The 22920-nt window shown below is 42.8% G+C and overlaps 1 protein-coding gene across 1 annotated transcript; it reads right to left on the reverse strand.

The window, feature by feature from the left end:
* Positions 1 to 820: 820 nt before the first annotated feature.
* hs3st3b1b (heparan sulfate (glucosamine) 3-O-sulfotransferase 3B1b) lies at positions 821 to 21925 on the reverse strand. Its single transcript, XM_017437855.3, is given in 3 exon segments — positions 821 to 4382; positions 21053 to 21445; positions 21447 to 21925. Coding segments are annotated over 3 exon segments (1203 nt in total). The 5' UTR covers positions 21638 to 21925; the 3' UTR covers positions 821 to 3763.
* Positions 21926 to 22920: the final 995 nt, after the last annotated feature.

The raw sequence follows: 22920 nt of genomic DNA on the forward strand, positions 1-22920 counted from the left end.
GCTGCCATGAGAGACTGCCTGTGACCCAAAGGTTGCTGGTTTGTTTCCCTGTGAGTACTCTCCTGCAGCTGAGGTGCCTTTTGGCAAGGCATCGGCTCCACAGCGGAGGGCAGGAACTGTAGCTGCGTCTCTCAAATGAGTGCTTGTACGGTTTGCAGAAACTAAATTTCTGTGTAAAAACTCGAATGGACTAGCCCAGTAAAAGCTAAAACTATATGAATGGATTCATAAAATTAAAAAAAGTGTATCTTTATTAGTAGAACTATGATTAAGTAAACATTTAGATAAATTTTACATTAAAATGGACACTTTGTTTCTAAGAAAACGCTTATAAACCAAGTGAAGTTGCATAACGCCCACCATATTTCATGCCAGAGTTTTAAACAAAAATGTCACTTGATCTGTTAGCCCCCAGAGGACATGTTGTGGATGACTCTCAGCTACTACCACACCAAACTTTGGCAAAATATTTGTAACATTGACCAAGCTGTAGACGTGTTTTGTGTCTGCTAAGGTTGATTACCTGAGACGGCCATCTTCATTTAGGCTGAATCCAGTTGTAGGCATGCATCAAATAAATAAAATCCATCGAATGGTTCATGAGATATTCTGCTAACACACATATGCATTTACATGGTCACCCCCTTTTCATGGCTTTAGGTGAAATCTGTGTGAAATCATTTCTAACTGCAAAGGTTTCAGCTTTAAAGATATAAGTAAATTTAACCTATATCTATTTCAGAGGTTTCACCAATTATTAGAAAGCCCATTTTTCTCAAACAACAAAAAGAATCAGGGAAATAAAAGTCAGCACCAAGAATTTTTGGTAAAATATATATTTTTTTTATTTATTTCTTCATACAAAGAAATATTATGAATGTTCTTTACTGAATCATCTGGAAACATCTGTTCCATTTTGCTTTGTGTAAAATTAATTCCTTTGATGTACATACCACAAAATACTTGATTTTCATGTCTTTCTCCTTTTCTCACATACAGATCTGCTAAGTCTAAATACATATTATATGCAGATAAGAAACATTTTCAAACAGTTTTTAGATTTCAAAAGAGGTTGAATAAAACTCAACCATAACCAATGCAGCAAAATGGAGTTCGCCCATGACTGCAAAGGTTTTTTTTTTGTTTTAGATATCCTTAGATTGAATGCAGTACTCCTTTAAGCTTTTTAGGAAAACGACTTTCCTTCCAGAATGTGACAGTTTGTTATGAGAAGTCATTAATAAATGCTTTTTTTTTAATATACTCAAACATTGCACTAAGGAGAGAGGAGGGGGATGAAGGCGTTCTCCACACAGATTCTCGTCACTCAGGTAGAGTGAAAGTAAAAGCACTAAAAACAAACAAAAACTACAGTGTAACAGCCTCCATCTCCTCGGCTAACAGCTGTTGGTTTGTGGTGGCCGGTTTCAACTGGAAAACAAGGGAAAGACGTTGGCTAATTGTGTTGGTTAAAGGGATCGTTTGGGGATTCTGAAGTGGGGTTCTGTGGAGAGGTTATGAACAATATCTTAACTGTTCTTGAATAGATCGACTTCAATTTGGATTAAAAAATAAATAAAAAATTAGGGCTGACAGGAAAGATGAGCTAATGGCGACCAAAGTGGCCATCTGAAAATGACTCCAAGCTCCAAAAATCTCATAGTGGTTGTTGCAAACGCAGTTTTATAAACCTGTGTATTAGTACAGAGCGATACTAGTGTTAAAGGTACTGATTGTAAAGTTTCAAAGTAAACAAAAAAAGGTTATCTTAAACTATATGAAATGATGTAGTTTGAAAAGGTTACTACAGTAGTTTTCCAGATATCTTGATATGGAATGAGTCACATGACTGGCCTATAAGCTGGCTGTAGTCTGTAAACAAATATGGAGGAATCTGACAAACGTAGAATCAAGACTACGCCATCTTGGATATCTGCAGCTTGGAGTCATATTTTAAAATCGTCTAAAAGAATAATGGTGTAAAGGTTTATAAAAAAAAGCATTTGAATGAACCGATATGGAATTTCTGAATTTGGAGTGGGTTTAAGAGGCAGCAACCCACTTTGGACTTGGCCACATTTGGAGTAACCATTAGCTGGTCAACCCTGTCAAACTTTAACTCCATCTACAACAGGAAGTACATCAATTGTTCATAACCGTTCCACAGAACCCCACTTGAAAATGTCCAAACCTCCCCTTCAAAGAGGCACAACTTTAAAACCGATCTCTGTTAGCATAGCTTGAGTACATTCAGTCTGGGCTCTACATAAAAACCATAAAACCCTTCTCTGGATGTTGATGATCCCTTCCCATTATGCCAGCACTTACATAATGGCCACCACGCTAAGCGTGCATAGCATAGTTTTGCACAGAATATCATACTGTAACATGGATTCCACCCACTGCAAAGACATCACATGAAAGACTGATAACCGCACACCTTCTCCCTCTTGCATATCAAGAATTCAAGTAGAAAGAGAAAAGCTAAGGGGCAATGCAGGGGGAAAGCACAAACAGAAACTAAATAGTGTGAAACATATCAACCGAAAATACTTTTTTTGGCAACGAGATGAGATTTAGGATCTGTTGTGGGAAGGTGAAATGAGAGGATGACGAGGGTGGATAAGGCATAAAGTAAATAGGCCGTGCATGATGGCTCATGAGATATTCTGATGACACCAGAGGTTAGAGACTCTAGCCTGAGATCATTCCTGCTTCATGAAAACTGTTCGTGTTCTTTTGATCTCTTTAGTTTGGGATCAAAGAGGAAGCCTGGTGGACGTCTTCTGTTTGAAATAGTGCCATTTCACTGAGGCAAAACCATTTTGTCATCTCTTCTATCTTTATGCCAGATGCCCAGCAGATATGCCTCTGCAGCCTCACGCAAAGGTTTCCCATCTCCAGGAACCCTTCCCGACCCGCTGAAATCCAGCTTTCCTCTCCTCAACAAATCAAATATCTCTCAAGGAAATTTGATTGAGACTTTGTGTGACCTTTGAACTGAGCAGATAGGGCAAGAGTTTGGCTCTGAGCCAGCACGGCTTCTAATGTGGGGGTTGGGAAGAGTTAGAAAGCGGGAGCTCGATCGATCTGCCAGTTACCTTTTACCCGATTAGCATAATGTTAACATGGAGCCTGATGTGGTCCGAGATGGGATTTACCGTTTGATGGATGGGTCGTTCATTAGAGCAGGCAGCGGGAGCGCCGAGAATGAAAGGGCAGCTGTATACTTTAAGCATGAGTGACACAATGAGTATCAATTAGGCTTATTGATCAAGCAGTTATTGAGTGGAATGGGACATGAGACCAATGCCAGCGCACAAAAACCGGATTGCAGAAATGAAGCGAAACACTAAATGTGAGGATGAAGGTAACGATGGAACTACAAGATGCACATGGATCCGTGTTCTCCACTTCTCTGTGAGCACTCTGTACCCGTAATATGCTGCTTCTCTATTATCTGGCCCAGTTTAAAAGGCAGCATTTGCTGAGTTTCTAGGACCACAAGAGTGGAGAAAACAAACAAGCAAAAAAAAAAAAAAAACTAAGATGAGGAATGTTAAAAACAACATGTGTGTCAGATGTTATGCACAAATCTGGTTAGGCAGCTTAGTGAATTAATTGCTTAGAAATAAAAATAAATTATTATAAAATAGATTTCTGTACATTTTACATATATATAGCAATATTTCCACTTCCTGCCAATGAATTACAAAGAAAAAAAAAAAAAAGAAAGAAAAGAATGTTTTTCACAAATTCTACTTCAATCCCAACCAAAGTGATGTCCGGTCATCTGGTAGAACTTCATGTTGAAGGGTCTGTAGAAGTCCCGTAGCCTCTGCACCACCTCAGGATCAATGTTCGGGTGGGTGCGCCCTTTGGTTTTCCCCAGGCAGTGGGGCTTGCTGCTGCCCTCTGCTTTCTTGAGGCACGGGAATCCCTTAGTCTGGTTGAAGTAAAAGTGTTTGTCTGTGATGATCCTCTTGAGGCCCAGGAAGTCCTGGACCCGGCCCAGCTCTCCGGCCGGGTCGCTGATCAAACGCTCGCCGCTCACGAAGAGGATCTGCTCCATGGGGAAGTACTGCAGCCAGTTGTCCAGGTGTTTGGCGTAGATGCCGATCTGGATGGCGCTCCATGAGGTGTCGATGAGACCCGTAGTCCTGTTTTTGAAGGTGAGGCTCTCAAAAGAGGGAATATCAGGCTTCTTAGATAGAGTCTGCGTGTAGTCTGAGATAGCTCGAGTGACCGGGTCCCTCACTACGACGATTAGTTTGGTGTCCCGGGACATGGCGGAGATCCTCGCTGGAGCTTCTCTGGTCACAAAGTAGCTGGGGGTTTTCTCCATGGTGATCTGGCCCTCCAGGGTCTTTGGCATCAGATCCCTGAAGGGGGGAAAAAAAGGAAGAAAGAGGACACAGAAAGAGGATTAGGAGAGGTAAAATCAGAGAAAAGTCTTGCATAATGTAATCAAGTTGATGGAGTGTATGTCATTCTGCAATCAATGACTCACTGAGCCTGTTTGGACTTATTATAGGGCTGTAAAGCTATTAGCGCAGGCAGCTCTCCAACACCAACAAGCTCAGTCACTCATAGACAGCTCACTTCTGACAAAACACAGAAAAACTTCATGTACAGTGCAATCAAACTCAACAAAGCCTTAATTTAACCATATTAGGGATTAAGAGCCAAGTTTCCTCACCTTACCCTTAATCCTTTACCTTCTCAAAGATTGTTACCGTTACTTTCTTGGCATGTTTATTGTAAATAATTCTGAATGAATGTGTAAATGTCACAGTTTGATTTTTCTCTGCTGTGTTCCCCTTTCCCCCCCAACCCTCACTACTGAATGTTAGGTTCAACAACACTCAATCCGCTTTGCAGACTCAGATCTGGAGCCAGCCAAATATGGACACACACACACATAAAAACACTCTTAAAGAAGATAAAGCTTGTTACAGGAATTAAAAAAAAAATAGGAAAAGGCTGACTGATGGTGGTGGTCCTTTTACACACATGCAGACAGAACCAAGTGGTACTTGAGAGCAACTGCTTTTGAAGGAAAAGTGCTTTCTCAGCATTAGATTTCAGAATTGGTGGCAAACCGTAGAGGCTAATTTATGGTGAAGGCGATAAAAGCGGTCTGACTGACATCGGGAGGGGTATCACCTTTCCCACTCTGGCACCAGCACCAGGAAGAAGCCCAGCCAGCGTGATCTACATGGGATCAAAAGTATTTCTGGCTCTCAGAGCAGAGAAGTGCCTCAAATTATAGACTAAAAAGACCATTACATGAAAGATGCTGCACATGAACTGCAGCCCAGAACAGAAACCTAAAATTGAACCAGATATCAATCAGACTTCAGGCTTCCTAAAGCAAAGTTAATGTAATCCGAGGAAAACAGCAGGTAATTGTCAGCAGAATTCACAACAAGCCAGCGAGCATCATTTGCTCTGCTCTGTTGCCTCACTAGTTGTCTGATCCATATAAAAAAGGCTACTTCAGTCAGTATTCAGACCTGATTCAGACGCTCAAAAAATTAAAAAAATTAAAATAAAAGGCGTGGACCAACAAACAAACGGAAAAGACGAAGGCAGGGAGAGAGAACGGAGCATTGATCTATCAGGGTGAACTCACTCTAACAGATAAGATTTCTGTTGCACCCTGAAGCCTCTCTTCGTAGCTTGATACGACATTCAGATCTGTTGTGATCAAAGTGTTTACAAACTGAAAGCTCAAAGATGGACACTTCCTGTGCACCCGGTAACCTGAAATTGTTCCCAGGAGATTCGCCTGCTTCTCTGAAAAAAAAAGCAGTAAAAGCTGGAATCTAGTTCATGTCCATCTAGCTCATGGCTAATTCATGGAACATCGGCTCTCTGGAAATGCACGTATCCACGTGCAGGAACCTCCTTATAAAGAGAGGGAAAAGAGAACGCATCCAAGGTAACGTTAGGTAACCAATAAAACGTTTTATGGAAATGGTGTTGGCAGATTTGTGTAATCCTCGCACAGCGCCAGTGATCTAATTATGATAACATCAAGTTGATTGCTGACACATCGGAGGGATGAATGGAGCAAACAGAGGGAATGCGATTCTGTTCCCAGAAGCTCATTAATAGCCCATTGAAATCAAAACAGATCCTGCATGTGGTTTTATCCAGGAGCATGACAGATCTGGCAAACCATTCCTGGAGACAAAAATTAAAAAAAAAAAAAAAAAGCAAACACGTGTACACTATCAAAAAAAGACGTGACACAACCTTAAACTGTTAATACAAGGTGTTCAAACCAAACACGCTTGACTCATATTGTATGCTATTTGTCTTTCTCTTGATGCACAATGGTGATTTTGCCTGTGAGCTTTTTGTCAGTGTCTATGACCGAAAGGAGAAGGCAAATGGCTCCCCATATAATCCGATTTCAACACGACAATGCAGCGTGGAGATAGGGTGGAGGCCTCAGATACAATGTGCATAGTGACAGATTATGCTGATCCAAGCTTGGGGAATGATTCTTTTTTTAAAAAAAAAAAAAAAGAAAACATCTAGTGTTGGGGGTTGCAGAAGCATAAAACACGGGGACGGTCTGACAGCAAGGGAGAAAGAAAAGTGGTGAGGAAACTCTTAAAAAGCGCCAAATCGTCAAGAAAAGAACCCCCTCAAATAAAAACTCTCCACCCCTGACTTAGCCCACTCTTGCTGCCAAAGAAGCCTAAAAAGGGGAGAAGAAGGGGGAATTTCAGTAGCTCTTGGAGAAACAATGACTATTATGTTCCTTTTTGATTTATGAGGTGCTGCTTTTAAAGATTCCGTCAGCAAACAGGCAATTCTGTGACACCGGGCTCCTCTTTCTTCCTGCTTTTCTTTCAAAGTGGACCATTGTCCCTGAGCGGAGGGGTGAACGGGGCAGTGGTCGGGGCAGAGGGGCGGGGATGGGGGTAGGGTAAAGAAGGGGCAGATAGTGGAGGAGGAAAAAAAAGGGGGGGGGGGGAGAGTTCATTGCTCAGATGAGTGGAGCACTTCTCCATCCTTCAACCTCAAGAGAGAAGCCTTTTGGAGAGCTCTTAAGTGAAGCGTGTGCCAAAATTACCCTGCAAACAGCACCCTGTTCCTCTTAGATAACAACGACTAACTCCACAGGGTCCGACTGTCTAGTCTGGGAAAAAAACAAAACAATAACTAATATCAGCACACAAAGCACCTTCTTTGCCTCCATTTGCTTTAAGTACATCTTCGTCCACTGAGAATATTTCCAAGCTGAAAGTCGAAAGCAGTGATAAGACAAACAGCAGAGGCATCAAACCTGGGCCGGCAGAGTCGCCCTTTGGCCCGTGTTTTAAAGAGTCCTCATCCCTGTCGGAGCTAAATGGGAGGCAGGAAACGGGTTATTTCTGTCTGATGCCTCTGCCTCCCTCCTGTCACGTTTGATTTGATGATAACGGGCTGCCACCCAGCTGCCTGTGTCACAGCATTGCTGACAAAATAACTAGTTTGCTCGCAGACAAAAGCAAAAAAGCCATTTGTCGATTTTTCTGTTTGATACAAAAGGTTTTCAATTGTCTCACGTGTCTGAATGTCGAAAAGCATTTGAATCTCAAATGAGGGTTAGTGTATTTAAATGCAGACAAATCAGGGGACATTTTGTATCTGGCAGCAAAGACAGGGTGTGGTAGTTATGTTCTGGGCATTTAAGGCTGGTGTTGTTTCCAAGGATTGAAGACCCTGGAGTGAATGTTTTCTCCCAGCGGGAGGTAACAACAACGTACACTGAAGAGTGAGCAGAGTCAGAATAAAACAGCACAAGAAAAGCTAAATAAATCCAACAAGACTTTACTGTACGTGCTGGAAAGCCTGGGTTTAGTTTACACACAGCCTCCATTCTACCCTCTGATCTCTGGAGTTCACTCGACCTCTCGCAATCAGGGTTTGAAGTCCGACAGCAAAGTGACACTTCACAAGTGGGAAGAAAGAGGGAGAGGAAATTAGGATAAAAACACTGAAAGGCACTCTTTCTTCTTCAAGGGCCTCTTAACCGAGCCCTTCTCATGAAGCGACGTTGCCAACGTTTAGGCATTTTCAGGAAATACAAAGAAAAGAGCTTCAAGATCCTTATTAGCCAATAAGGAGTGATCACCAGTTGTTCACTCAGTCAAACTTATCCTGAATTACCCCCCAACACAGGAGATGACGAGCAACTGAGAATGATGTGCAAACAAAACCAAAGTTTATTAGTTTTTACAGATTACGATGACTTTTTGGTGTTCTAGACATGATCCGAAATGAGATTCGGACATACTTTTGGTTTTATTTTAAAACAGAATTGTAAACTATTGTCACTCTAGTGGCCAAAACATCATCACATTGCTTAATAATCATTATTTATCAACATAATAGTATAAAACTACTGAATAAATATTTAGAGTCAGAGTCAACATGTGGTTTTATTTATATTTATTTATAATTCTAAAGTAATTGTGCTCATTTTACTCCTTTTTTGCTGTTCTTGTTGTAAAGTAACAATGAGATGTTTTTAAGTGATTATCTGGTTATTAGCCTCCTTAGCAAGCTTGCAATAGTTGGTTGTTTATTTCACTTGGTGACATGCTAACTCTTGTAGCCTGTTCCAAACGTTTGCTTTTAAAATACAGTTTAATGAGTTTTTTGTTGCTTTTCCAGTAGAAAGTGCATGACTGACTGGGGTATCCCCCAAAAACAAACGGTCTCTGGTATCTTGAGTCAATTAAAACGTAGGAACAATATAAGAAAAAACTCATTTCGACACTGTGGTATACCTTGAACCAGTAATCAGTTCGTGTCTAGTTGAGACAATGATATTGTGGCTGAAAGGCAGAAAATTGTCCTCACTTCTGCATCCCTTTAAACACAACACACACTTTATGGACTACTAAGGGAGGCAGGCCTCTGTCAGCTCACTAAATATCTTCAAAGTCACATCTAAGCTCCTACAGAAGCCAGACGTTTTAAAATACGCTCCAACCTGGCTGAAGTCTGACATTGCTTCCAACCACAGAGCACTGTTTTGGCTGTAAATTGAAAGAATAAAGAGGGATGGTTTACGGCGCGGTCATCTGGGTCGATCCGACACAGACAAGGAGAGAAGAGCGCTCGCTTTCAAGCACTTGAAGTGAAGTCCAGGTGTTAGTATGTGGCCACTCAGGGCTTTCTGACAGTTCATTTCCTGGCTGAGAAGAGCCAGAGCTCCCTCCTTACATCTGAGATCTTGCAGGAGTGTGAGCTAAAAGACAGGGGGTCCACGCGTCCATGGATGTGTGCCATTAGTTTTGTTCTGACGTGTCTTTGGATGCAAAAAGAAAGTCGTGCATACCTCCACGCTTGCCATTTAATACGTCTCTGTTTGAGTGGATATTTAGCACCTGCGTGCGCTGCTGCAGCCACATCAAGTTGATCAGACTGAGGTTTCAAATTTACAGGCTTCACTGAGTAAAGGTGTCACTGGAAACTGAGGAGAGTGGCTGAGCAGAAGCCCCTCCAAATCATGTGTCTGCTAAAAGGATTAATAATTCAGACTGGACGAGTATCACACACTCGGAGTTGGACGGCGGGACAGAAAATATCATCCAGCTATGAGGAGAAGAGCCGCCTGACAGCTCGAGTCCTCCTCCGATTTCTTGTTGTCAAAAGTGCTTGTCAGTATGACTGGAGCTTCTGCAGACTATTTTCTGCTCTGGGCACTGATACAATTCTCCCAAAACAGGTAGCGTACGCTCTTTAGTTTCACAATGTGTCAACGATTTCTACAGAGAACTTTTTTTTTTTTCATAGGGGAGTAAAAGGAAGGGAGTAAAAGGAAATGGCTCTCAACTGTGCAACAACCCCCTGACTTTCTGACACTCCGACACCGAGGCTGGATTTGGAGTCCTGATCTGGTTGATGAATGAATCCCCCGGACCCCCTGAACACTGTCAAGATGTCAGCGCGGCATGGGAATCCGCTGACCCTCCAAGTAAACAAAACCGTTAAACTCGTCGTTTTCCCTCCGAAAACAGGGGAGTCGTAGTCTGATTTTTCTGGAGTGGAGCTTCTAACGGTCTGTGTGTGCAAGAGAGTGTGTAAGAGGAGGGAGCGTGAGTGACAGAGACAATCAATCAACAAGAAAAAAAGAAGGGGAGTCAGGACTTGCGGTAACAACACCATCCAGACTGGTTTGGGCTCAACCCAGCCATGGTTTTGGAGGCAACATCAGACATTAGTAAAAGAGAATAAATAAACAGAAAGCTAACCACCTCTGCTCTGTTACTGCACGTCCTGAAAATACTTAAATGAGGTCAAGACATTCCTCTCTTGACATTATCGCGGTTGCCTCGTGATGGGCAGCCCAAATTATTCAATTTTGTTCGCAACTATCATTTTTCCTGCTCAGAAAATGTCTTTTTAAGTATATCTGTTGCCATTTGGCACCTTGGTGAGAAGCAGAACGGGAATGTGTGGAGCCACAGGGATCTTTCGGGCCTGGAACCGCACCGGGGCTACGCAGCTATAGACGGCTGCCTGGAATTACTGAGTGTTAATAACCCCGCAGTGAAGCGAGGGAGCCCACCATGTGGCATAAATAAAACAGAGTTGGTGAAAGGGATGGCGGGGTGCAGAAAATAGCCACACCGCCTCCCATCCCCTGGTGAAGTGGGAAACAGCATTCCTGCACAACAGAAGCGTCTTTTCCTTTTAAAGATGTTGCTGCATTCTGCCTTAAACAAAGATGATTGATTGCACCGTGTTGGTGCCACTTTGTTTGACACGCGATCCAGAACGAGTCACTTGATGCCGCGGCAATCAGGCTCTATTAGTGATACGACCCAGAATTTGTTTAGCGCTGGTAATCCTCTCTAATCGCTGTGTTTGCTCAGCATGTTTGCCGATGGTGTTAGCCTGGAGCTAGCTGCACATTTCAGCGCTCCATCAGCATCAGGGTGGATGACAGCCGGTTTGCAATAAACTGATGAACCATGAAGGAATAAAAAAAAAGAAGTGGAGGAAAAACAATAAGGGCGTAGGAGAACAGGAAGCTGCGGGTGGAGACTGGTGCGTGGGTGAGGGTGAGCATTTTGTGTGGGCAGAATCAGCCATTCTGACTGATTTCCTGACACTTGACATGCACCAGGAGGCCTCCTTGATCTATCTACAGTGAAGATGAATAAAAGATGAAACAGACTCGAGATGAACATGCACGCCACCCCACACATACACACACACACTCCCGAGACGCATGGAGACAGAGGCAACAGAGGCAGCAAGTGAGCTGCTTTGCATCCTGTTTGAATTTGCTGTCAGCCGTAACTGCCTGCACACCTTTTTGAAGACAGGTGAACTCGTACAGGGTGTATGACAGTGTGTGTGTGTGTGTGTGTGTGTATACAAGGGGATTTCCTCTCTAATGTATGTCACTCACTGAGCAGAAAACAATCTTCCTGTGTGTTGGGCTTATTATTTTCGCCTTCAACACGCAAACTGCAGCTGCAGGTTAATAATTCACACATTCCTAAAGACGATCTGACGGCCAACATATAATTAGTTACATCGAGTCAGGAAGTCGTCACGATGAACCCGATGTTTCCTGAGGCAGAGAGGGAGGAATTCCTTTTGTTAAGCCTATACTTTTCTTCAGGTTTGAGACAACTTGTTTGGTCCTAAAATGACTTAAAGCACCGAGAACAGCCCCCCCCCCACCTAAAAAAATCACTTTCCTTTGGTTACACTTAGCATTTAAAATTTGTTGGATTGTCTAAATTGTGATGTTTTGGTATTTAAAGCATGTTTGTTTCTATTTCTTTGTTATTTTTTGTAGTTTACTGTAAAGATCATTTCATTCATGTTAAATTTAATGACATTTTTGGATTGGTTGGTCCATTTTTTTATTATGTTTTTATAAATGTTGCTGTTGTATTTGGTTTAGTGTTTATTTTTTTGTTTTGTCCTCTAAATTGTGTTTTCATTTTGATTTGATCTTCTAAAATCACATTTTATTTTGTTTTTGTTGTTCTGTTCTGTCCGGTATTGTTGCCTGTTGACCATCTGGGCCACAAGAATTACATTTCCAACTTTTCTGGGACCAACAAAGGCACTGGGAAACATTTGTTTTTTACAATTTTAGTACAATGATTAACGTTTGCACTATTCTGTGGATTATTTAAGTCAGTGTTGGGGTCAGGATCCCACTTAAGGTCATTAAACATCAAGTTAGGGTCACAGGAAAATGATTAAAAATAACATTAAATGTAAAAAGATTGGGGATAGCACATTTTAAATATTCTTTAAAAAAATAATAATCAGAAATTAATAAAATAACATAACTTGAGGCTGTTTGCATTGCCATTCTGCCATTGTTTAATAAAGTTATTTGCAAAGTTTGTAACCTAAATGAGTCACATTTGGTATCAGGAGACAATCGATCTAAGTAATGAAGTCACCAAGAAGCTGCAGAGTTACTGGATTTTATTTTAATATACAAGTTATCTAATGAAACTAAAACAATTTATAGTTTGGTAAGTATTTATAAATGAAAAAAATAAAATTCTTGGTTTTATTGATCATAATGGAAACAATGGATATATAAATTTCTCATTTTGCAGGATTTGCTCAGTGAGGTTTCACATTCAAAGTCCTGTTTAATGTAAAGCAAATCTATCACTAAATATATAAACTGTTAAAGCAGCTTGCAGGTATAAACTTAAAAAATAAACTTAAAAAAAAAAAGAACTTTACCAGACCCTACATTTGTTTTGTTGTGTGACAGAAATAGACTATTTATAATATACATAGAACGTCATGCTCTTTAATGGAGTATGACTCATGCTTTGTGATTGAAATTAAAATAGACAATATAACAGAGGATGCATTTGGGAGGGATTAGCTGCAGGAATGAGTAGGTGGTCCGGAGTCAGATGCACCTCTTGCTGTTGTCTGGTTTCACAGGAGCAAGACAATGGCAGCAAAAACCAGCATCGTTCGTTAGTTAGAGTTCGAATTTAGTCACCACAGATCATTTTCCTTCATGTTTGGGAAAAGATTGTGACTCCTGATAAATATGACTTCTTTTTTTTTCTCATTTCCCCAAATCTCAGTCGGTGCAACATCTTTGTTTCCTCTTCTGGAAATGACCTACGCCTGTGGCTGAACTCCGGCTCCCGTCCCTCCACCCCTCGTATTTGCATGACTCTGGTTCTACATTTGCTTTCAGCAGCTCTGGCAAAGCAATCACTGCTGGTTGGCACAAAATGGATCCCTAACGTTTCCCCTGGAGAGGGAACGCCACCACCCATCCATCCCTCCTGCTTTAGGACATGTCTGACTGTTGCTGACATTTAGTCATACATCAAAGTTCTGCCGCTGAAACACGCCACAAGTGGCATTTACTAAGTGCAAACTAATTAACGATGCACGCACATCAACTCCTTCTCTGATTTGTTTAGCAGAAAACGTGAACGTTATTGATGACGTTAGATGTTGGTAGCTGGAGTTTCCAGGGCTGCCCGCTGATTGCAAACTTATAAATGAGACAAACTGGACGCGCTGCACAATAATTGGCTTCAAGTCTGGTGTGGCGAGGTTGTCTTAGCCGAAGCTGAAGTGTTTTTACAGCTCTTATGAGGGAACCCAACGGCACTTACATCTAAATGGAGAGAGTGACTAGTGTCGAGCAGCCAGGGCGGAGGGACGACTCGGGGCTTCTAATGAGCTCTGCTCTTTTACTGCCAGGCTAATGGAAACCTCGGGGGACCTCGGTTGTTGTGTGTGTGTGTGTGTGTGTGTGTGTGTGTGTGTGTGTGTGTGTGTGTGTGTGTGTGTGTGTGTGTGTGTGTGTGTGTCCTTTCTCCCACAGGCAGCAACACTCTCCGGCACTCTAATGGTTACCTCTGGGACTTTATACCTGGGGTGAGTGCAGCTTCACAGGTTTACTAAAATACTATTCTCCCCAGGAAAGCAGCGTCGACTCATCCAACTTCTTTAACGAGAGTAACGGTGAATAATTAACAAAACCAGATCAGGGTGTTCGTTTCCCCCCGCCAGGTGGACCTTTCTGATTGGCCGATGAGTGTTAATTTAGCAGCAACGAATGACCGTGACCTCCAGAGGGAGGATGTCTGGTTCTGCTCTCACATGTGTAACAAAATCCAAATTATCACCCTGTTAAAAAAAGGAACTAATTCCCACAATTCACAGAGGGAAGGCTTGTTTGTTTCTCTTTAAAATCGTCCCTTCTCCATTTTAAAACTACTAAATGCTCCGCTTTAGAGTTGCCAGATTTCATGGGATGCGAGTATGTTTTGAGGATGACTCTCAGCTACTACCACATCTAAATTTAGCTCAGTATTTGTAAAACTGACTGAGTTACAGCCGTTTTTGTGTTGCCTAATTTTCATTAGACGTGGCGACCATCTTGAATTTGACTGACTCCAAAAGTTAAATCAGTTGTAGATGTGCATCCGGCCGTCACTTTCTGCAGGTTTCCTTTAAATCCATCCAGTAGTTCAAAACATATTTTACTAAAATACAAACTTTGTCTTAGCTGCTTCACCTTTGGCAGCAGGCCATAAAAAGAACAAACAATGGGTCACTTTCCGGGAAAAAAAGGGGGTTTTCTGTTTACATCTTCAGTTCAGGAGTGTGTGAAACCTTGACGGCCACTTCCTGCCAGGCTCTTCTTTTATCCTCTGCTTCAGCGGGAGGTTCTTGTCACTGGACACCAACGGGAGCAGGGAGCGGCGCTGCCACGCCCCTCTCCACAGGTCTCTCCTTTCACTATTAACCGGCTGTAATGTGGGGATGAAAGCTGCCTTTTTTTTTTGTTTCTTCACCTCCCCGGGTCACTGTGTGTTCTTAAATAGGCCATGGCAGCTTAGGCAGCGGGGGTAAGAAGGGCCTCCGTCCTCTTCCGCTGACCAAAGGGGGGCACGATCAGCGAGGCCTGCAGCGTGACCCCGCCCAGGAATGAGCGCAACATGTGACACTATTCTTACTCATCGGCGGCACAAGTGCACAGCTGGAGAGTGGAAAACAGAATGAGCTGGAAAGAGAGGCACAGGGGTTTTTTGTGTCGTGGCTGAGGAGCTGAGGATGTGAACCTGCTGTCAGATATATGGTTGGACGGCCGGGCGCTCGGTTCCAGAGGAGTTCCGGGAATCAGGAACCAATCAGGAAGCTGAAGTGGTCAGGAGTTCATACACACTCATCAAAGCATGAATGTCTTATTAATTTGGGGCTTTTAGTGATTTATCTGAATTTTTCCAGAGCGGAGTGATTACACAACAAAGAGCTTCAGTGATTTTTATAAACAAAATCTGGGGCCAACAGTTTCAATTCATTATGGATTTCCTCTATTCCACACAAGGTCACAGATATACATACAGGACCTGCAGGATCTGCTGCCTGATCTTCCTGAGACGAGAACAACTCCGCTGAAACTGCAGGACTACAGCATGAATTTTATTGGTTTTTATGGCTGTTTATGGTCATAGCCCCACCTGTTTATCAGAGCTGTTTTCCCTTTATGAGCCCTCCGGATCCCTCAGGTTCTCTGGGAAAAAAGGTCGTCTGATTGTGGCTAAAGTTCGAGCTGAAAGCCACGACGAGGCGTCACCTGTCCAGGCTGGCTTTTACTGAAATCATTTACTCTGCTTTGGACTCCTAACTGAATTATACTTAAATGCAATTTAGTTCTACTTATTTTACTCAGTATTATTTATTTTTTCAGAACTTTTTTTTACTTTAAAACTTAAATTTTCTCCTCTTATAGAGTTTTGTTTTTACTAATCTTTAGATTTAAAAACATGTTTATATTTTTTTATTTAATTATCTACCTCAGGCATTTCCTCAGCTCCTTCAGTCCCCACATGTTAGTTACTGTTGTTTAATTCTTTTACAGCTTCTTGATGATTTAAATGATTCAGTGATTTTTTTTTTTAATTTTTTTGTTTGGTTGTTTTTGCTTTAATTTTAAGTTTTGTTTTGATCTGCTGTAAAGCAGTTTGTGTATGAAAGGTTCTTTATAAAGTTTGATTGATGCTACCATTTGGTTAAACATCCCAGCACCCCACAGTATGCTGCTACCACCACCATGCTTAAGAGTTTGTATAATATTCTAAGGTTTGAAAGCCAAATAGTTCAATCTTTGTCTCAAAACCTGAACCTTTTCTCAGGAGGCGTTCGGCTCGTCTGCGTGGGCAGCTGCAGGTTGAAGGTGTCGCTTTTCCATCAGGGGGTTTATGTTTACAGAATTTTGAGCTTGTGCTGTGGATTAGAGAAAATCCACGATAAGTTCAAAGACTCAATTCTTGTTAAAAAAAAAAAACTGGAGTTGATGCCACCCTAAAATGGTCCAAATGAATCATAAAATGTCCCAAATTAATAAGACATTCATCCCTGTAATGAGTGGATGTAAACCTCTGATCACACTGCTCGGTTTGTCTGAGGTTATTCCAAAGACGTCCTCATTTGTATAACTTTGTGGAGGTTGAAAAATGGTGCTGCCAAAACTAGAAAATCCCCAGTGGGGCTTGAAGCTCCCTGCAGCTCCCTGCAGCTCCCTGCAGCTCCCTGCAGCTCTGCAGATGGCCAGCACACAGAGTCTGTCAGCCAGCGGACGTGGGTCTGACCCCCAGTCAAAGGCCCTTAACCCATCTCTATACATTACCTCCAATCAGGCCTGACCAATCAATACAGCCTCTCCCAGAGGAGCCGGGGCCGCAGCGCCGCTTGTGTTTGCCGTCTGAGCGTCGCGGTCGCTGTGATTGAGGACGAAGATTATTTGTGGTCCCACAGCTGAGCCTGTCCGAACCATGCTGTGTGTGTGTACTCAGTCTTTCCACCGTGTATGAAAACAGCAGCAGGAAGAGTTTTGTTGTTGGCCACTCCAAAAGAACCAGGTGGCCCCCTTTTTGACCACTGAGAGGAAGGAAGGAGGTCGGTGGCAACACAGAGCAGGATGGGGTCACCTACGTGGAAACAGGAGCAGCCCTGCGGTGAGCAGATAAAAGGACGTGCACCCATCCAGAACTGTCCCCCCCCCTCCCCGACACGGCCCGGGAGCTGCAGCCCAACCACCACCAGACGGGGTGGAGATAGATAACGGCTTTCAAACGGGGCAGACTTCCGAGAGCAAGAGGCGTCTGATAGATGAACAAGATTTCCTTTTTTTCCTCCCTTTTAGGAAGAAGAAGAATGCTTCACTTGTCCTTTTCTAACACTTTAAGCAGCTTCTACTGATGCCACTTTAAGAATCTGTTAACCTCCAGAGTTTCATCACAGATTAGATCCGAAGGTGGATCAGAGAGACGTCCCACCAGTCTCCTGACAATAACTGGAGCTGGAACCTTGATTTTAAATCCGATCACTTTAACGCTTAAAGACACATAATTACTTCAGAAATTAAAGGTCTGGAATTTCTTGGAGGGACGCACATCGCCCGCCGCCTTTGGTGCCAGAGTTTGCGATCTGTGCTGTGAGATGTCCCGCTCAGAGCATGAGCTGGGGATGACTCTCAGCGACTACCACACCACATTTCAGCTCAGCGTCTCTAAAATTCCATTTTGTTCTGGCGAATGATCAGCTGGGCTATCAAACAGGATCTTGTGCAGCGAGCAGCACTTTCAGTAGGTGCTGTGAATGACTCTCAGCTACAACCACACCACATTGCAGCCCAATAGCTGTAAAATTGACCAACTCATAGCCATATTTTGATTTCCAGGGGTCACTTGGCTGTGGTGGCCCTCTTGTATTGGCTTGACTCAAGAGCTGATCAGTCGACAGCCACCAGTACGAGCACAAATAGAACACCACCCCAGCTCCTCGAATCTCCTCCCCAACATGTGCAGCACTTCTTGTTTAACAGCCACTTGTAGGGAGGAGCGACGGCGTCGGCCCGGCCTGTCTCCCCCCGTCTCCCCCCGTCCCTCCTCCCCCACCCCCGACAGCGAGCAAAGACCAGAGCCCGCGACACGACAGCAAAACCACAACACAGCAATAATATTTCAAAGGCCCTTCAGAGGCAATCTGATGCGTGGAATATGAAAAGAGCGACACGCTCCACAGAGCGACGGATGAGGAGGAAATAAGATCACACATTTATTCAAACAAAACCGTTTGAATGTTTCTTGATTTTATCTGTTTATTTTATTTCATTATACCATCATCTGTTTGACTTTCCTCCATTTCTCCTTGTTTAATCAGCCCCATTTTAGGGTCACAACACCCAAACTTACTGTATTTAAACTCGCAGGAGGTAATAAACTTCAGCTAATCCGATTTAAAATGGCCGCCACGGCTAAGCCACTTTAGCAAACACAAAAAGGGGGCCACAGCTCAATCAGTTTCACACACGTTGAGAAAAGATTTTGTGTGGTAGCAGCCAAACGTCATCCCCAACGCATGCTTTGAGTACAGCATCTGTCTGTCTGTTAGCAAAATATCTCATGAACCACTGGATTTATTTCAATGAAACTCTGAGATAGTGATCACTGGCCGTACACATACAACGGATTAACTTTTGGAGTCAACCCCATTCAAGATGGCCGTCGCAGCTAATTAACTGCACAGAGTTGCGATAAAATTTGGTGTGGTAGTAGCTGAGAGTCATCCTCACCACACACTCCAAACATAAAACATATAATTTTAGTCTAAAACCGAAAGCTGGCGGGCGATAAGCATTCCTGGAAGAAATGCTAAACTGTTAAATGTTTCTTAAATTTATCTTTTGATTTTCTCCTCTTGTTTTTCAGGCATATTTTAATGTCAAACACCCAGTTACTCCTGAGCTTTTATTGTGAAAGAGTTGGGGTTTTTTTTAAATTATTTTAAAATTTGTTTTTGCCAACTTTTACCACCATAAAACAGGTGCAAACAGACAACAACGACCCGACGTTCACATTCAGTCACAGAGGAGCTCTGACTCTCCCCGTGTAAGTGTGTGTGTGTGTGTGTGTGTGTGTGTGTGTGTGTGTGTGTGTGTGTGTGTGTGTGTGTGTGTGTGTGTGCTTTCAGGCCAGTTCATGCATGACCTCACTGTGAAAATGTGCACCTCCCGGTATAAAGACCCCTCGGTCAAACGCATGAATCATGTGTTTGTGTTCGGCACAAATAAAAACTGTCAGAGAACATCAGAAATCCACAATGAGGCTTGTTTTCTCCACCTCTTTTCACTCCAAACCTTCCACTGCTGCTGCTTCTTTGACTCCCTTTTTTTTTCTCAACTTGGTGGAATTCCAGCCTTCAATGTATGTGTGTGTGACTGTGTGTGTGTGTGTGTGTGTGTGTGGGTAAAGATAGTGGACGGCTGGGCGATTGTGCAAATGAACAAACAAGAACAGATGAGTTGCACAACCGAGACCCGAACACACACACCGTCTCCATAAACGACCGGGATCAGATCGGAGTTTATTTCAGTTTGAAGCTAATTTTTTGCTTCGGTCTGGAAAATTCCAAGTCTGTGCCCGAAGTATCTGGTCCTAATGAGGCCGCTGGGAGGCTCAGTAATGGATAAGGCCTGATTCAGGGTTGGGAATCATCAAATGAGGCGTTTTGCTAAGAAACACATAAAGTCCTTACAGAAATTTCTCTTTTCTGGGGTTTTTCTGAGGGGAAAGCAACCACTGCTTTTAACAAAGTCAGCATGTGTTCTCGAAAATGTTTTGTTTTCGATCTGCAAAGAGAAAAAAAAAAAGGGTCCAGATAAATGGTAAACTCATGTGCGACGGCTCCCACTCCATCGTGGAAACCTTCGAGTCTTCCCGAGATTCAGAAAGTGTTCGATTTCACGGCCTAAAAAGTTGCAGACACTCTTCCACGCTTGCCCGTCAGGAAAAAATAAAAAAAAGCTGGAAAACTCAAACTGGAACCACTAAATCAAAGTTTGGATCTCAGCGGGGGACAAGAAACGACGCACAAATCAAAAGGAAGGCTTCTTCATTTTAAAAACACCTCAGCTGGTTTCAACTCCATGTTGTGTGTTTTTATCGTCTACTTAAATTCAATGTTTGTTTTTATTATTTTTAAATTAAAACAACTAATAAGATAGACTTGTTTTAGGTTTGTGACATTTTTAAAACCTCAACAACATGCAGTGTAGAAACCAAAAACAAAAAAAGCTTCTTTAATGGGTGAAAAGAAGGAAGTAGCCGAGCACAGATGGGGAATCTTTGGAAGTTTGTTTTTTGATCCTTTATCAATTCCTAAAAGCTATAATTTCACCTCGATTGTGCCATAAAACATAAAACCAAGTCATAAAAAGCATAAAGCAAATTAAATTTTTAAAAAAGCATTAAAATCTAAGAGAAGTTGTGCAAAACCCACTTCTTTTTAACAAGATGTGACTGAGTTTCGACCAACCAAGGGTTGGTCCCTGCGCTGCTTATATGAACACTTTGGGATGGAAATGAACAGGTTAAAAGTGAGTTTATCGACTTCTGAAGACATTAAATGCTTCTGCTCTGCAGAAACTCCTCTTCTCGGGCAGCATTTAAGCCTACAGAGCCAACATGCTCACTTAGATGTGGATTAAAATACAAACTAGGGGGAAATTTGAAGAGAAAATGGATTCAAATCAGCTGTGAGGACGTGCAGAAATTGTGTTTGTGGGAAATTTGAGGGGTGAGGTTCAGCCACCCTGCAGGAGCTGCACAGATTAACAATCATTATGACCCCTGATCTTCATAAAATGTGTCTAAATTAAGTTATAAATGAAATTCACTGTATTTTTCACCCCCCAGAAAGACGCATGAGGCTGAAGGTGCAGTGTTGCTCTGCGTCCAACAGAGATCACTGCACATCGCAGAACCTTAGAATTAGAATGAGATGCACAATCAAAGGTCTGCAAACACAGTCTCAAAATTAGGAGTTAATTAAAGAGGGCTAATCTGTAATAGCAAATAATGCGCACGGCACAGGTCCAATTAGGCGCAAACCTGCATCATTTTAGAGCAATTTATTATTATTATTATTATTATTAGATGCGTTAGGAGTTGTCCAGTTTGATGCTTGGTGATGAAATTAAATGTGAATGTTTTATTTGGTTTTGTTTTACCTGTACCAGTCCAGCCCGTTCTCGTAGTTGCGGTCGAAGAAGTGCGGTTCTGCCCCCACGGCTCTGATGTCTGGGTGGACCCGCAGGAACTCCAGCAGAGCCCGGGTTCCTCCCTTCTTCACCCCGATGATGATCGCCTGCGGCAGCTTCTTGCTCCCGGAGCCGTTGGAGAAGCTGGACATGGTGCCGGGCTCCGGGGCTCTCTGCTCCCTCTGGTCCCGGTCCCAGTCCGGTTCGGGCTCCGGCTCGTTAGTGAGCAGGTCTCTGGACGCGGCGGCTGCGGCGGCTGAGGCGGCGGTCCTGCCGGCGGGCGGCGGCGGCGGCTCCTCGTAGTCCCCCTCCACGTCCTCCCACGGCTGCGGCTTGGACAGCNTCCGAGCCCCCGCCGCCGCCGCCGCCGCCGGCCTCCCGCTGCCTGGCCCGGGAGCTGTCCACCAGCAGCCCCGGCACCGTGGAGCAGGAGCCCACGCAGGAGTACAGCATGTAGACCCAGACTAGGAACATGATGCTGAGCAGGACGAGCTTCTTCTTCGCGGGGCCGGACCAGAAGGCATGCGGGCTGAGGCGAACCGGGCTATATTCCATAAGCCTTTCGGGTGAAAACAGTCAAATCCCAGCGGCGCATTATTGCCAAAAAAAAAAAAAAAAAAAACCAAATCTCAAAATCCTCGCAAAACTGAGCGCATGTTCGACGAAAACTGAACTTAAATGAAGCTCACAAACAAAAACTAACAGAAAGTGATCTGAACGAGGCGGAACGAGTAAAAATATCCAGGAATGAAGTGAGTTTTTCAGTCATAATTGTGCCTAAAAGCTGAATTTTCCGCCGCTCGCAGCTAATACACGCATCTCTGTTTGACACAGGAGCCGCGCGAGCAGCTGCCCTTATACAGACGCGGGGGGAGGAGTGACAGCGGCGGCAGCCAAAAGCGGCGCGGAGCCAGCGTTTGTTGACAGAAGCGAGCCAATCAGAGTCGGGGGTGGGCGGAACCAAGCGTGGGATCGACGGTATGGAAATGAGGCGTGTGAGCGAGTGTCGGGACTCTGCTGAGAGTTTGGAAAACTTTCTTATTTGTTAATTAAATTGAGGTTTTCTCGTCTTTCCCCGCGGGGCGTTTGGCTCAGAAGAGTTTAGACGAGCTGAAAAGTGTCGGCCGAGGGTTACTTTGACGAGTTTAAACAGGTTTTTATAAACTCTTCACTTATCGAGCGAACTCAATGAAACCGCACAAAAAAGTTTTTTAAAAGCTAAAAAACTTGTCGAAACAAATATGCTGAGCAGTTAATTATAAATACTGCTAATCAGTAAAAAGCTGTTGATTAATATAGCGATATTTTGAGATTTTATAAATAAATTGTGTTTAAATTAATTTGCTGATTAGTAATTATAACTAAAACCTAACTTCACATGTATTTTTATTATTATTATTGTTATTATTATTGCTACAAAATGTAGTTACAATTGCTTTACATATATTCAAAACTTTCCCTTTTTGCCAGGTTGCTTTTACAAATTAATCGACTTTATTATCAGTTTTATTTCCATTATTGTCCCATGCAGATGTTTTACTTTGAAGGGTTTTATTTATACCAAATAAAAAAAAGAACTGAATTTAAAAGCTCTGCCAACATATAGAAAGTTCTCTTTAAAAAAAAGTGGTTTCCGGAGACATTAATTAAACTCTTAAAGCTTTAAAAGTTCGTAAAACCTTCAGAATAAAAGCTCAAATAAAAAACACGCATTTAATTCTAATTACTAAGTTTGTTTTTTCCATGGAAGTGATTAAAAAATGTATTTTAAACCAATCTGTGACGTCAGGAACGACTGTTTGAGTGTTTAAGGAAATTACTGATCAGATGTGGTTACA

Source organism: Kryptolebias marmoratus, linkage group LG17, assembly GCF_001649575.2.
Source record: "Kryptolebias marmoratus isolate JLee-2015 linkage group LG17, ASM164957v2, whole genome shotgun sequence".
Classification (NCBI taxonomy): Eukaryota; Metazoa; Chordata; class Actinopteri; order Cyprinodontiformes; family Rivulidae; genus Kryptolebias; species Kryptolebias marmoratus.